At 35.1% G+C, this 16,408-nt stretch overlaps 1 protein-coding gene across 1 annotated transcript; it reads left to right on the plus strand.

Moving 5' to 3' along the window:
* Positions 1 to 8,428: 8,428 nt before the first annotated feature.
* Positions 8,429 to 15,426, plus strand: LOC110452477 (L-rhamnose-binding lectin CSL2-like). The gene is made up of 6 exons (XM_021501039.1): positions 8,429 to 8,508; positions 11,187 to 11,483; positions 12,821 to 12,956; positions 13,577 to 13,716; positions 14,361 to 14,566; positions 15,224 to 15,426. Exons 1-6 carry the CDS (start codon positions 8,451 to 8,453, stop codon positions 15,230 to 15,232), a joined length of 846 nt encoding a protein of 281 aa, XP_021356714.1. The 5' UTR covers positions 8,429 to 8,450; the 3' UTR covers positions 15,233 to 15,426.
* Positions 15,427 to 16,408: the final 982 nt, after the last annotated feature.

Here is a 16,408-nt window from a genome sequence, read left to right on the forward strand (position 1 = left end):
AGAAAATCTATAATTACTCAATTTTATAAAATTCATAAGCATGATGACTTTCCGACGTCAGTTCTTAGTTGACGATAGACGCAGAGTTTCATGGATGCTCCATCAAACAGACAATGTCATTTATTTTTATGGTATGCGTTTTGATATCGGTTATCAACATATACACCGCATTTGTTACCGTCGATATATAAAGGCCCTCTGCTTCACAAAAAAGTCTCTGCGTTCCACAGTCGACATAACAATGGTCAATAACAATCGATATATAAGCTTCATACATTCCCTGAAGATCAGTTGACAAAGGAACGACCTGTGCTACAACGAACACATAAATAGTTTGTGATGCACGGGCAAACGTCCTTTATTTCAGCTCAAATAGGTTGAATTATCAGGCCAACTTGACCTGAAAAGGGGGTTTGCCGTTTAAAGAACTAAATTGACCTGACAATGACTTGAATTTGACCTTCAAATATTCGTCGTATCATTTCAGGTAAGAGTTTAGGTCAAATTGAGGTAAAACTCCGCCTGTAAATAACTTGGAACATCATTGGCGTGTGGTTGAGTTGTCATTTCAATGTTCTATGCTGCTTTCATCATATCGAAGGTGTGTGGTATAGTCGACAGATAGGTACTATCTGATATAGTTCATGCAAAGAAGTCTTCCAATGTCGATACATGAAAGTTCGATTTTTCCTTTACTGAAGTCGGTATGTAAATGTCCTGTACTGATCAACGGCTCCTGGCTAAATAACATCGTGTGATTTTATTTAAAACATATGTTGCATATACTCGGTCGGTTACGGGACTTTATGTGATGAGATTTTACGGAGTACTTTCGGTATTTACTTTTGGACGTTAGTCACTACACTATGTATCGTTATTGCTTCAAATGAAGAGTGTCTATAAGGCCCTTTTTTGGGCCCCAGTATTTTCGGATTTTCAACTCTTTAATTTGTTCAAAGATGTCCTATGGTATTACATGCGGAAAAACTAAGGTAAAAGCTTGACCGAAAGTGAGTTTTTTGGGGTAGCAAAAGGGGTAGGGTAAATGACAAAAATATTATGCTGTTTTCAAAATGAGCTTTAAGACCAAAATAATACCATTTCTGGTTTTGAAAACATGTTTAAATGAAACAAGCATATATAAAAGAATGAAAAATTACAAAAATTCAATCGTCACTTAAAGATTATTTATATGAAATGGAGGATTTAATCAGGGGTTGTTTAAGGTAATTTTCAAATGAAAAGTGTTTTGTTTTGAGTTGAAATTTACAACTTTACTTATTTGAGTACACTTACATAAAATGTATATTCATTACACACTTTCCTTTTGTTTTATACTGAGTTGTGGTCCCTGGACACATCTCAAACTTAGCTATTTCAAATACCTCTCAATTTTAAGTGAATCAAAAGATGCAGGACACCCTTTAAATGCTATAAGTATAATGTATTAATAGTTGATATTGTATATTAAATATATCATATAATATTTGCTCAACACCTGTGGCTGAAATGAGTTCCAGGTCCTGATTTGTTTTCTTACTTATCCAAGTTAGCTTACGAATAAAAAATGGCATTTACCACCACAACTACTGTAAAATGATTAATTTAGTATATAAAGTTTGATTTGCTGGTTAGTTTAAATCTCCTAGCCTCAAAGAAAGTGTCTGTTTTAATCGTTACTGTAAACCCATTTCATTGTTTTATCAATTGTTCTGCCTATTTCCAATTAAAGGGACTGATTGTACATAAAAGGCATTTTGGGATAAGCAAGCAACTTGGCACCTTTTTACTTAAAAAACACCTTTTCTTGTGTTTTGAAATACAGGGACGAAAGTGCATCTCCTTGCCTATCACCCAATATTTCCTTACAACACTAGTCTATACGACTTGGCGTATTCCAAGCATGATATGTCTTGGTTTTGGTCAGCCTAGGATGTTATACACACCTCTTACTACTTTCTACATACCGTCATGTGACTAGTATTGTAAGGAAATATTTGGTGTTAGGCAAGGAGTAGTCCGAATTATTCTGACGTTTTATCGACTTTTTTCATATCGGTCTGTCGTCGATTAACGTCAGAACTCCGGCCCTCTATAATATGCGGGAAATATGCGACCGGCGCCCGGAGCGCACTTCAAACTGATATTTTAGAAACAAATCGTCACTTTCACACACATGTCGCACATGGATCGAAAGATCTATTCTTTATGCACTAGGTGGTATCAATAACATGTTTCAAAGATCATTACGAAAAGTTTTTTCCAACGTTTTCTATACCAACCCATGTTTTTTTATGGAAATTAGGCCATGAGAAATGTCACATGACTTGACGAGATCTCGCGTTACCGAAGGTATTTCCCAACGTTATGACGTAGGCCGGCGAGATTTTAGTCACGTGGCATTGGAAGGCGGGGCTATCAAAAAACTAGAGTAAAACAGAGTAAGCTTGAAAAAATATGTTTTCAGTGATTGTATTAGTTGTTTGAGGCATGTTATGTATGTTCATCTTGTGCATAAAGAATAGATCTTTCGATCCATGTGCGACATGTGTGTGAAAGTGATGATTTGTTTCTAAAATATCAGTTTGAAGTGCGCTCCGGGCGCCGGTCGCATATTTCCCGCATATTACAGAGGGCCGGAGTTCTGACGTTAATCGACGACAGACCGATATGAAAAAAGTCGATAAAACGTCAGAATAATTCGGACTAGGCAAGGAGATGCACGTAGAATTAACGACTTAACACTTCTATAGTCGACTAAAGTACAGGTGGTAAATAGTGTGGCTGGAACACAATAATGATTCATATTGTAGAAGTAATGCTACTTAATACTATGAAGGGATCACAGAGAGCTAGTACATGTACCTTTAATGAAGAAGTGCAGGCTAGTTAGAATATTTACTGTTAATCATGATATGATAAAAGATATTTGTGTTTTTTCTCTCACAAATTAATTGCCTAGTTTCAGATTTTCTTTTCAAAATATTTGATTAAATCCATCAGATTTAAAGACAATTGGGCAGCAGGCAAAGCCTATACAAACCCTCTCCCAGGAGGTACATCTCAAATAATAGCACATAATAAATTATGAGTATCAACATTGGTTTGGAACATAAGGAATACTTTTGGCGGTAAGTTAGCTAGTACTGGTTTAGTATGCAGGTAATACTGAAATGTTCTAACAGTATTCCGCTTTGTGTATGCATGTTCATGTATGTTAGGATACGTATGAAGCATTGAGTATTGTAGAGAATCAAACCTAGTTTTGATAAAGTACCTATCTTTACCAAAATCAATCGTCAGGACAACGACACATTATTGTTTATGATATGTGTAAAGAGAGGGAGGGTCTATACTTCATGTAACCTGACACGTCTGTATGTAAGGAACGTTTGTGGCTTTGATGATATAAGTGACATGATGTAACAAACGTAACCTAAAGATCAGTCGACGTTTTTTTACAGAAATTTATCTTTCAAAATTGTTTAACTTTAATCGAATTACTTCTCATCTAAGTATGTATCGTGTTGAGAATGAAGTACTTTGAAAAAAAGAACCCTAACATATTTGAAGAGATATGATGGTATGGTATAAGATACGATGCGTTGACTTACTTTCAATAATAAAGGCCGTCGACCGCTGTGGAGGAGTCTACGGAATTAATCAGGCGTAAACTATTCACTCCGTTGGTAAAAAGAAAGTGCTTTATTTTGCCAACTTACTACTTTGAAATGAAACACCCATATTGTGATAGCGTGTTGATTTAGCTGAATCACGCGAGTGATTAGTGACAGTAAATGATATATTTAGGTGTAAGGGGACGGCCCTCTAACCTGTATTGCGTTACACTAACCTGGCTTCAGCTACATGAAAGGAAAATCTCAAATCATACCCGTTAAATGTCAGTATGCCCCTACTACACAAGTGTCACAGACCGAGTGTTTATAATTGAAAGCATTAACATGAATGGGCGGGTGACGAAACCTTAGATAGAAGACGAGTCCTCAATAGTTTGTATATTGTATATCAGAGTGGGTGATAACTCACAACCCAAAGTAACATAATATTAACGAGTGTATAAATAGTCTCGTCATTTCTTTTGATAAATACACACGCAGACTTATATATAACAAATGACTTATACGTATGTCATGTAAAGAATGGGTTCCAGGGATACATTCCACCGAGGTACGAACAAGAAATGTTCAGTTGTGATCGACCTCAGCTGTAACAAGTCTCTTTCAAATCTTCGTGTATATAGAATAGTTTGAGAATATCTTGCGCGTTGCCGACGTCTTAACTTCAAGGTCATAGCCCTGAGGAAGAAATAAGCTTCTTGATATACAGGTATTGAAGAGTATTTTTCTGGTATTTTTTTTATTTAATCTCTGTTTAACCCAGTGTTCAAAATCATGTTTACTGTCTACATCGGATTAATTCCCATTGTCTTATTAAACCCGAGCATTGGTGATACAACAAGAAGCAATGGGCAATTAGACAATTATAAGCATGGTATATCACAGCAGTCGTATGATAAAAATAGCTGTTCCTACTTCCTAATAACGGTTTTCTTATCCCAATGTCTCCACCTTACACCAACAGAGATGAAAGAAAAATATTATTCATCAAAGTTGAAAATGAAAAAAGATTTTTGAAAATGAAATGATAAATGATTATTTCTGAGTGTTAAGACAATACAATACTATTACCAAATTGTATCATATTACAATGTGATGTTAGGCCCGAACTAGATAGCCTAGCACTTAGTCTTTATGGAAAAGTAAAGGAAGGGAAGCAACTCTTTCTTGAAAAGAGGGATTCAATCTCAAAGGCATGAAGAATCTTATCATTTAGAGTTTTTGAAAGATTAGTGTTCAACTATCTTCGTGTTACTTCAGAATTAGAAGAAGAGGAAGAAGAAGAAGAAGAAGAAGAAGAAGAAGAAGAAGAAGAAGAAGAAGAAGAAGAAGAAGAAGGGACAGTGATGATTCCCTGTCACCTCCTTTGTACCTTCAGTCTTCACAGAGCGAGTGGCTATACACTATTAAAACGTCTATTTATTATCAATTAGGTCCGGGTAAATGTCAATTATAAATCCCGCTCACAAGGTCATCTAAATGTACTCTGTATAATATCATCTGTGTACAGGTTCTGACAATTAATCAGTAACTTAAATTAAAATTAAAATAGGGATTTTAGTATTAAAATGAAAATGTATGATAGAAATTATGGAAAGTTCATCTGTCCTGTTCTCTCAATTTACTTAACAATAAATGGAATGGAAATCAAGAAAAGTGGATTGATACTTTACTACAATATTATACATCATAAATATGATATGTTACTTAACTTTCGTGTAGACCTTTACAGGACTATGGTTATGTAGCATGTCCTTGTATAAAACTGCACGATATTGTCATTTCTATATATTTAAATATAATAATACATATATGGCATTGAAATGAAGTGTGCTCAAATATTAATTATGAAAATCAAATATAGTACGCTATATTCTATTACTGCATAGTATAATGAAATAGTATTATTGCATAGTTTCATAATATAGTATTACTGTACATTATGAGTGTATTTTGATAACGTACTATTTGTGTAAATAATGATAAAGTAACATCTGCGTAGCGTGATGATATACTTTTATTAAATATTATGATAAAATAATAATGTGTAGTTAGTACATACTATATTTGTATGGTATGACAAAATAGTATAACTCTGTAAATTGTCGGTATAGTTTACTGATATGATTGCAATACTGTATTATAACGTCCTATGTTAATTGTCATTAAGAAAACACGTGTTCGTGCATGACGGGACAACATACTTTCTTACCAAACTTCCAACTACAACATGTAGCAAGTTGAATACGAGTGTATAGAACTCTTCGATCTAGGTCGCAAAATTCCTCTTGATATTTGTACAAACAACGTACACCAGCCATTAAAGCCATGCCAAACAAACTGTGAAGCTCTGCAACCTACATTTTGATCACATTTGTTATAACGCCCTTTACAACAAGGCCATCTTAAAAAATAATGTTCTAGTTGTCTCCCTTTGTTACATAAAACAGGATAACACGACACTGTACGCACAAATTAGCAACTGTAGGATTACCATTTTTGTCATATCATAGCATTAATCGTGTCTTTGAATGTTTGGTGACTTTTCCTACACAAAATGTTACGAGGTAGGTACATGTTTACCGACTCACCAAATCACGTTAAGGTTTTGCGGGTAGCATCTGACTGAAATATTAGGTGATATACCGAATACTCATTTTCGTCTGTAGTAGTTTTTGACCTTACTGCCGAACAGGGCTGGAATCGTGTAATGGCATGAAATTCTATCATGCATGTATATATTACGGTTCTATCAAAAATAAGTTCAATAAGTGATCAATTCTCTAAACGAAAATAAAAATAAAAATAAATTAAAGATCAAAATTGATTATCACTTTCAAATAGCCTACATGGGAATAATATTTACCTGTGTGAAGGAAGGACCGGAGAACCATCACCACTCACTGGTACCATGTCTATCAGAAGTCTTTCATTAGAAGAAAGTAAAGAAGGCAGAGTTTTATCAAAGCAAGAAAACGACAAATATTGAAAAACCAAGAGAACCAAAAACAAAGTCGCATTCCTTCACTGATACATCAACTATGTTAACTGATATTTCTTTAATAGACTATGATACGAGGCATAAACAAATCGATGTTACAATAAATGGGCCCACCGTATTATAGCTGCCATACGACTAGGAAGACAATGACTTGGTGGTTTTGTTTGTATCAGTTAGGATTACATTTCTTTGTTTGTATACTTATATTTAATACCATAGTATACACTACTTACGGCTTTATCATTGTGATAACCCATAACAATATGATACTTTGATATGAAATGTCCTTGTTAAAGGTTGAAAGCTTTAGATATCAGACCTTCTTAACAAAAAGGTAAAAGAGTATACCGCTAAGTAATTTGGAATAGCGTATACTATCGTACATTCACTTAATTGTAAATCTACCTGTGGAAAAATGAGCGAAAATGACAGGAAACAACAGGAAACTGTACCGAAGTGTAAACAAAATCAAAGGTCGAACTCACAATCGGTAAAACTACGGCAAAATATAAATAAACGGAAGAATTACATGGAGACCCTTGAAAAAGCACAAGGAGAAAAAGACCATGTGTTCCAGAAGGGTAAGCGTCTACTGCTTCATCGATGACACCCACCATATCAATCTAAGTCAAGCCCAGGTAATGTCAAACACAGAGATCATGATATAACTTTGACATGTAAACACCGTACGGACTGTGATGTTGCTATCAAGAAAGGTTAATTTCGCGATCGGAAAGTCAAAATCGTCGCGCCCATTTTACAGCTTAGTAGTAAGCCGTCATTGATAAATGATCGGTAGTAGGCTCCCATGTACACAAGTCGTTTGACGTCAGCGCCAGTCCCGGTTGACCAGGATACAACATTTGAATGTTGCACGTATTGCAATCTGTCGAATGTAATAGTATCAGGTGTCTTGTTTCTGATAGCGCAGTGAGCGGTTAGGTCGTAAAGTCTTCCGCAGCTAGCGTTGTCAGTCCACAGAAAACCGTTAATAGTTAAATAAGATAGGGTACTATTAATTATTAACTGGTGATGTTTTGGCTGTTGGTTACCGTCCTTCCGCATGAGGAAGGGGCGTGCGTATGGCAGAACAGTACTCCCAAGAGAGGTTAATTCATACTGTTATACAAACGATCATTGGTAAAAGTTGATACGCCATTTTAAGTTCTGGTAATTATTAAAAACCTCCATTACAATGGGGACAACACATCATGTCTAGTTTTTAGACAAGTTACTTACATACGTCCCTATTTTATAAAATATAGCTTAGAATGTCAGCTCTCTTGTTATACCATCTAGAGACTACGATAATAAGTATTGCTTTTTAGTAGATATGCTGCATTAAGGCTCTTCCCAATCTTTCATACTATTAAGTCAATGCGGGTATGCTTCACAAAGGAAATATCACAGTCTTTCGGAACAGAATTCTGTCACCTTAACAAATCGTTTTCTTTACGCTTTTTTCCATAAGAAGTATCATGTCAGTTTTAGTCATAAACGTTTGTTTCTATCATAATTGATGATACAATTTAAGGATTCTTACAATTGCATACAAAAAACAAACAAAACACGAAAACTTAACATAGTTGTGATTTAAAGCTAACCATGCTTCTTAAACCCTGTTCTAGCTTGATTATCCCGTATACAGGTGCATTAAATACAAACAAGGCTTGTTAAAAGCAATTAAAAGCATCGCAAGGATGATAACACTAGGCGGTGGTCTGGTGACCTAAGTAGTAATGGCACGTGCGTATTTAAGACGGAAACTGCTGTCGCGCTGTGAGTTTTCGACCACCTGGCCCTGGACAAACATGGAACTCATTTCTTTGTTAGCTTTAGTCACCATCCCGGAACTCATCCATTCTATAGGTAAGTACAATTGATGACAAGAACAAGTCGGATATTATGTCTGTGCTCTTACAGATTTTATTTGTTATACAAGATAGCTAAGCACTTTTTAAAAATCTAAATATGTATATATAGTTTTAATTTCATTTCGATCTTTTTAACATTGACATAAAAACAACTGAAATGAATTACGTTTTCTAGTGATTTTATAGTACAAAGGGAAGTGGGACACCAATAATAAAATCAAAATAATTGTTAAATTATCTTTAAAGAAAGGATGATAATTATTGGGAGAAACACTGGTAAAATTGCGTTTATCATAGATTTCAAAAGATATTTGTCACGAGACTTTATTGAATATCACAACGCCATTGGTTCATGTTTGTTTCTAATGACCAATCAGAAAAAGGACCAAGAAAAAAGGATCATTGGTACCAACACGTATAAAGACTAAACTTCATCCACAATGTTCATTATCAACGTGTTAACATTAACGTGTTAATTTGTTATAGTCAAGTCAAGTCAATTTGTTTGTTATAGTGTCATATATCACAATTACATCGTACACGTATATAGTTACACAGTATAAAAACATATAGTTACATAACAGGATCAATCATCTTAATTAACAAATATATAGACCATATCATAATTTTGTTAAGAACAGCTATTATACATAATAAATTAATAAATTAAAACAAACTATCACATTTGCCAATCCAGAGAGCAGGTGATTGGGACAGCCCCTTCCTAACAAACTCCTGGATTTTGTCCTTACATATTAAATACTATACTAGTTAAAAGGTTTCTTTTACATTTACTACCTTAAAACATGATGTCTTTAAAAAAACACAATAACAATGGTGATAATTAAAATGAATGATTTCCTAGTTCTACATTGTAGTGAAATTAAGGTTTCCAAGGGTTGGGGAGCCCCCTACCAGCGAGGTCTGCTAAATTCACACTAACTAGTAGCTAATTATAATTTAAAGGGAAGATTATTTTCATAAAAAATGTTTCTGATTGACACCTGGTATCATATTTAACCAATGCATAAAATAGAAAATGTAATTGTATATGATATTCAGCCTAAAATGGCTTACAAGACACTGTTTAAAATTATAACTAATCACATAGACTGCTACGTCTTCTGTACATATTTTATAAGTGGTTTGCAAGTGGAATTTGTAATTCCTCGGAAGACATTATAAAATTAACGTCAGTGTTATAAGGACTTGCAAAACCATTTCTTATGTTATTTGCTACATTAAATAAGGATGATCTTATGTCATTATATACATCACATTCAATTAAAAAGTGTAACTTATCCTCTATACAGTTATTTACATTTGTACATATCCTACACAAGCGTTCCTCTAGTCGAATCACAGGTTTGGCGTATTTGCCAGTTTCCACTGCTAGAGGTAGAGAGCCACATCTAAAATTAAAAAGTACTCTTCGTTTGCTCTTTGGTCTGACGGGCTTAATATATGAATCCGGTATTAAATTTGATTTAAAAGTTCTGTAAGTTCTCAACTTGTTACCATTTATATTACCACTATCATTCCATATAGACTCGTAACATTCATCAGCATCTGATATAATAATTTTTATCTTCACTCGTCTAATCTTGTGTTTAACAGAAAACGTTGAGTTTACAATTTCATTCAAATTTTTGTCATCAATCATTTTCAATATTCTAGAATCCCAAGTTTTCTTCAGACTAACGGACCATAGATGCACCTTTTCCATGTGTCTGTTATCATCCCAATACTTTATTCTTAAAAATAAACGTGCCGTTTCTAAAACTTGACTTACATTGCAAGAGTGCCATCCCATATCACCTCTGAATGCTAAGTTACTTGCTCGACGGGAGGCTCCTAGAAAATATCTACTTGCCTTGTGTAGTATGACAGAAACCTCTCGGTATTTATTTATACCCCATAATCCACATCCATAAAAAGAACCGGCTCAATTAAAGTTTTATATAACTTGTTAAATACTTTATAGGACATTTCACCGGCATGTGAATATTTTATTTATAGAGTTGTAAGTGCTCTACTAGCAGATTTACAGAGTTCTCTGACAGAAAAATGCAAATCTAAATGTTCCTCAAACCAGAGTCATTAGTACTTATATTTGCTATTCAAAGTTACAGTTATGTTACCACATGAAAATTTATAATCGGTAATACGGATGGAATTATTTCTAAAATGGACTATGTTTGTTTTGTCTTGATTAATTTCGATCTTCCACTTTTTACACCATTTATTTTAAACATCAAGCATCCGTTGCATTGAATTTTCATCGTGGGCAATGAGTGCAATGTCACCAGCATACAGAAGAATGGAGATAATACACGATTCAATATCTATATCGCATTTCAAATCATTAATTTCTTTTGCTAAATCATTTATGTACATAGAAAAAATTGTTGGCGAGCCATTACAACCTTGTTTCAGACCTTATATTATATATGTTATATATATACACTGCACCTTACCCATATATCTTAAAATAGTAGTGACAAGATTAAAGTCTCGTGGAGGGTTTTATTGACAAATATGATATTAATCTAGTTTGTTAGGACTCTTTCAATGTATAGACTTCCCATTTAAATATATAGTCCAACAAAACTTAATAAAAGTATGTCACAACAGTAAAACATACCATCACGTAAACCTTTTGTGCTGCCACAGGTTTGCCAAACCAGCACCAGACGGCCTGTGAGCACTCCCTAAACAACGCAATACACCTGAGGTGTCCTTGTGGTAAAGTCCTGTACGTCCAGGCAGCTAACTACGGACGGCTGGACAAGGAGACGTGCGGTTACCATGACAACGATCAATGTCGGGCAACACGAGCTGTAGACATCGTCAGAAATCATTGTAACGGACAACGAAAATGTGACGTCAGAGCTCATAATGGAGTGTTTGGTGACCCATGCCGAGGCGTTCCGAAGTATCTGGAAGTAGTTTACGACTGTGTGAGTCCAGGTTAGACAAATATGTTTACTTTATATCGTTTTATTGTTTCTTAGCAAAACAATTATTTTACCTATAGGAAGATATGCATAACATTTAAAATCATTTCGGGTGGCGAAATACTTAATCTGTTTTATTAAAACCAATGTTAGGAGCGAATCCTGCATGAAGTGAGTTCTGCTGATAATGAATAGAAGTAAAATTAGTATCAATACTTTACCTTCCGATTGAACCTTTTTCTTCTCCTTCCCATTTCTGTTCAGTTTATAGTTTATAAATTATTGAAAATAAAACTCTAAGGGTCTTATTTAACAAAGGTCCAACATATCGAGAAACATCATCCGTTAAACGGAAATTAAAATTTAACTGAGACCATTAGAAATTTACCGGAATAAAAGGAGGATACCATTTCTGAAGTCTATAAGGCACCTTATGCGGGTTCGTAAGTTTTTTCGATGACTACTCATATGTCTGTACTGGAAACGTTCGGTTCTCATATAATGAAACTAATGCAAAATTAACTTCTCTATTAAGGATCCCTTAATTGGACACATCTTATTACAAAAACAACCCGCTTTATTGCAGAATCGTTTGTTTAGCCAAAAAGATCAAGTTTCAAAACATTAAACACCATACTAATCTGAAAACAGTAAGATACATTCCTATACTGATCCTACATGTAGTATCACACATCATTCTAACGAATTTCTGTTTAACTTTCGAGTTTAAATGCTTTATCCTCACAAGAAAAGGTGGTAAAGGGTCATGCGGTTATAAGGGTAAACAGTTTGCTTTACAAAAAGAGAAAACGGACAGAAAGAGGCCTGGCAAAGGCAGTTGCTATTGCAGTAAGAGCAGAAGATACACCGAAAAGAACATCCGGTTCTGAGAGGAACCCCACATAAGATATATTTGCACGATTGGTTAGCTGCTCAAATTGTTTGTCCAAAAGAGGAGCATGAACATTATTGACTATATGTTTGGAATGAAGTGTAGCCGCATAAACGTAATGATCAACACATTGCTTCTAAAACGATTTGATGTCAAATCATTCAGCTTCTGGTATGAAATGAAGGCTACTTTGGTTCTCATCATTAAGAAATCGAGGGTAATGTTAAGAACTGTAAAACTGAATCCCCCTAATTTTCAATGACAATTTCCAGTATTAATTTGATACTACTGAGGAAAGAATCGTAAATGATTGAAAAATTAGGTTATAACTTTGGTGACGATGTTACCATTACTGTTCCCTGAAGTTTCCAGGAACTCTGAGACATATTAACTGTTGTATGGTGGTACAGGGATGTCTAATTGTTGGGGGCTGTATCTGTCTTGTATATATACGACAGGCATGAAGTCTGCGATCGTGTGTGAGAATCAGAAGTCTACTATCCGCTGTCTACCAGGACATAAACTGGCACTGCAAGGTGTTGACTACGGCCGCCATGACGAAATCACTTGCCCAAGTCCTGCCATGTACAATTTGTAAGTCCATTTTAATGTTCTACTACCAGGATTTATGTTGTCCAGACCCGGTCCGGTTTTTCTCCTGAAAAGGTGGGCTTCCAGGCTCCGGTTACTCAAAGCTAGGATAGAGTAAACCAGTGGTTAGGGGAAATTTTAAAATTCTAAAACAACAAAATCAAAAACATTTGACATCGATTCACTTCTATAGATTTGTTAAGACAGATAAAATTGGTGTGTTTTCAGGATTTAGTTTGCTGTTAAAGCCCCTTTTTCAGTGGCAACAACTTCATTTCATCATATTTTATTGAGTAAACAATAGGATTGAACAGCAGGCTAGGCCTATATAAGTTCTCTCCTTTGGTTGACATGACAAAGACAAAGATGAATGAAATGGTTTGTAAGAACAACTTGATGTTATCACTAACCACTGGTCAAAGTTAACCAACCTCGGAACAATCGGGGCCAAACGGTAAGTCCGTGAAATAGCTGTTGCTGTTAACCTATTCGTTTTAATTTGTTGATGTCACTGAGGTCATACACCATGTTCATAAAAAAGGTCATGCAGATATACCAATAGTGGGTATGTTTTAACACCACACATGTTTTGATATAACGCAGTATAACTGTTTATTTTACAGGACATGCCACAGTAATATAGCTATGAAGAGATTACTCCATTGTAATGGAAAAGAATCGTGCAATCTGGTGGCGAAAAATTCTGTGTTCGGAAACCCTTGTATGGGTACCTACAAATACATGGAAGTCAGATATAGATGTGGTGAGTCTTGTAAAACACGTATGATTAAATAAAAATGAAAAAAATAAGACTATAGTTGTCTTTAAATTGACGATAGTCTTTGATTGGGGGCTTGTCTTGAAAATTGGGGCTGTCGTGATTGAATACCTGCTCATCACAGCGCCTTGGATTGGTTATCGACATAACATCGTGGAACTGAGAGTCTTGACGAGTGTCAGATGTGTCGTTTCCGTCCTGATTTGGCTATGTTATATTAATTATAGAAGGTCACAGAATGACTTTCCTTTCTTTTGGAGGTCTTCTTCATTAATGGTGTTGTCTTTAGTGTTGGCATTATTTCCCAATATTGTCCGTTCGGGATAACCTCGGTGTCTTTGGAAAAACGTTTTATATATATTTGTTCATGTGTCTTGACGTTGTGGTATAAATTTTACATGTGTTTTGAAACTTTCGTATACTTTATTCTTAAGTCTTGACACCATTGATATTTGTTTCTATTTTACCATTAAGCTGAATAACTTGGCATTACTTTGCATCAAATCCTTGGTGTGCGTGCAGCTCCTTCAAAAAGGAATTTTGTAATTAATAGATTACATTCTCTTCGTTTTATTTGCTGCTTAGTGGTTTTCTTCACATCTGTTTTATCAACTATTTTTTTCTTTCAGAAAAGACAAAGATCATTGTATGCGAGAGCCACAACACCAAGTACAAGGAGTGTGAGTTTGGTGGATCGTTTGACACTATTTCGCTGATACAACAGAAGTCCCAGGCCAACTGTATACACGGCCTTAGGTTTGGTATCAATGGTAACAGTGTGTGGGTGGACCAAGCCTGCCAGGGCACGTTCCGTCTCTCCAAGACTGTCTGCGACGTAAGTTGGATACAGTTAAGAACAGTATACAATGTATATTCCCAGAATCTATTTCATACTAGTGTTTGTATCTGTAACAAGCTGATAATACATTTTGTCAGGTACATTTAGGGAAAACTCACTGATTTTAATATAGATATGCATTGTAAAATGGCCAATTGTTTAATCTTTAACTAACCAGTACTCCTCTAACTTTTTTAATTAATAAATTAAGTGGTTTACGCACCTGTCCTATCTATTTCAACAGTATTTTAGACAATTTTAATTTACCACTGTTATGTCCCTAGCATCACACCGATGTGACCCAGAAGGACCAAACAGCTGTATGATGCAGTGTAGATCATTCCTGGCTTACTGTATCTGTTATCAATTTTTAAATGCAATCACCTGTGTATGTGGGTGTGACGTTCATCTCCGTTAAATGTATAAAAACAAGTCAACCGATAAGTGTTAAATTTCTTTTCTATTTTTTGTACCCTAGGATACCGAGGTTACGTATTTGTTTTGTCTTGTATAAGTTGTACCAGTTCTGTGAATTAGACCTTCAGTTCTTTCTCTTATGTAAAACGTGTTTTCTGTAGACGTTGTAGTCGTCTAGTTTACCGTGTTCTTGTCTGAATGCATGATTTTATTGTAACATTTATTCTTTATTTTCAGGATGATTAAGTTATTTTCAACACCTCCAGGAATGGGAATATATCCTAATATCTATCCACCTACCAATTAACATGTACGCAAACGTTTCTCTCGCTAGAATCCTTTGCGATTTAATCCTGATATCACAGCGTCCACAAAGAGAACTATGTTTTACTTTTTAAATTAATGTTTATATTTGCTAATGGAAAGTAATAAATACAACTACAAACAATGATATTTAAGTGTGTCTTTGATTTTTGTTTTGCAAATTGAGAATTACTGGCGGTGAGGAACTCATTAAAACGAACATTTCTGTCAGTATACCCACGATACAACGACGCCTACCTTAACCTACAATAAGGGAACCACACTTGTAGAATTGGACTAGATAGCGCCCGTCAAGACAGAGAGGTATGGTCGAATAGGCAATATATGTGTTAATAATTAAAAGACAGCACTATTAGTTAGAGCGAAGTGATTTAAATCTAATTTAATAAAAAAGGAAGTCAGGAGAAACCCATCTTGTATAGACAAAAGGTTTACCCCCGTATACGTAGTGGCAGGGACCCATAGAGAGGGTATGGGTAAACAGGGGCCCATAGAGAGGGTATGAGTGAAGATTTAAAAGACTATGCGTTAGTGTGAATGAAAAGATATTGATTTAATTTGATATGAAGAATCCCTGGAGCAACGGACTCAATAGGGTTAACGGTTTATCAGTAGAAAACGAAGTAAAAGAGAAACTGTTCAAAAATATAGTATGGCAATGCAAAAGGTCAAACAAATTAAACAGTCAATGCCACTTTGACCATGTCGTCTATTTAGTTAAATCAGTGGTACTACAGCTCAAAAGGTCAAACAAATTAAACAGTCAATACCACTATGACCATGTCGTCTATTTAGTAAAATCAGTGGTACTTCAGCTCAAAAGGTCAAACAAATTAAACAGTCAATGCCACTATGACCATCTCGTCTAATCAGTGGTACTACAGCTCAAAAGGTCAAACAAATTAAACAGTCAATACCACTATGACCATGTCGTCTATTTAGTAAAATCAGTGGGACTTCAGCTCAAAAGGTCAAACAAATTAAACAGTCAATGTCACTATGACCATGTCGTCTATTTAATTAAATCAGGGGTACTACAACTCAAAAGGTCAAACAAATTAAACAGTCAATGCTCCTATGACCATGTCGTCTTTTTAG

The sequence above is a fragment of the Mizuhopecten yessoensis genome, unplaced genomic scaffold (assembly GCF_002113885.1).
Source record: "Mizuhopecten yessoensis strain PY_sf001 unplaced genomic scaffold, ASM211388v2 scaffold757, whole genome shotgun sequence".
NCBI classification, from domain to species: domain Eukaryota; kingdom Metazoa; phylum Mollusca; class Bivalvia; order Pectinida; family Pectinidae; genus Mizuhopecten; species Mizuhopecten yessoensis.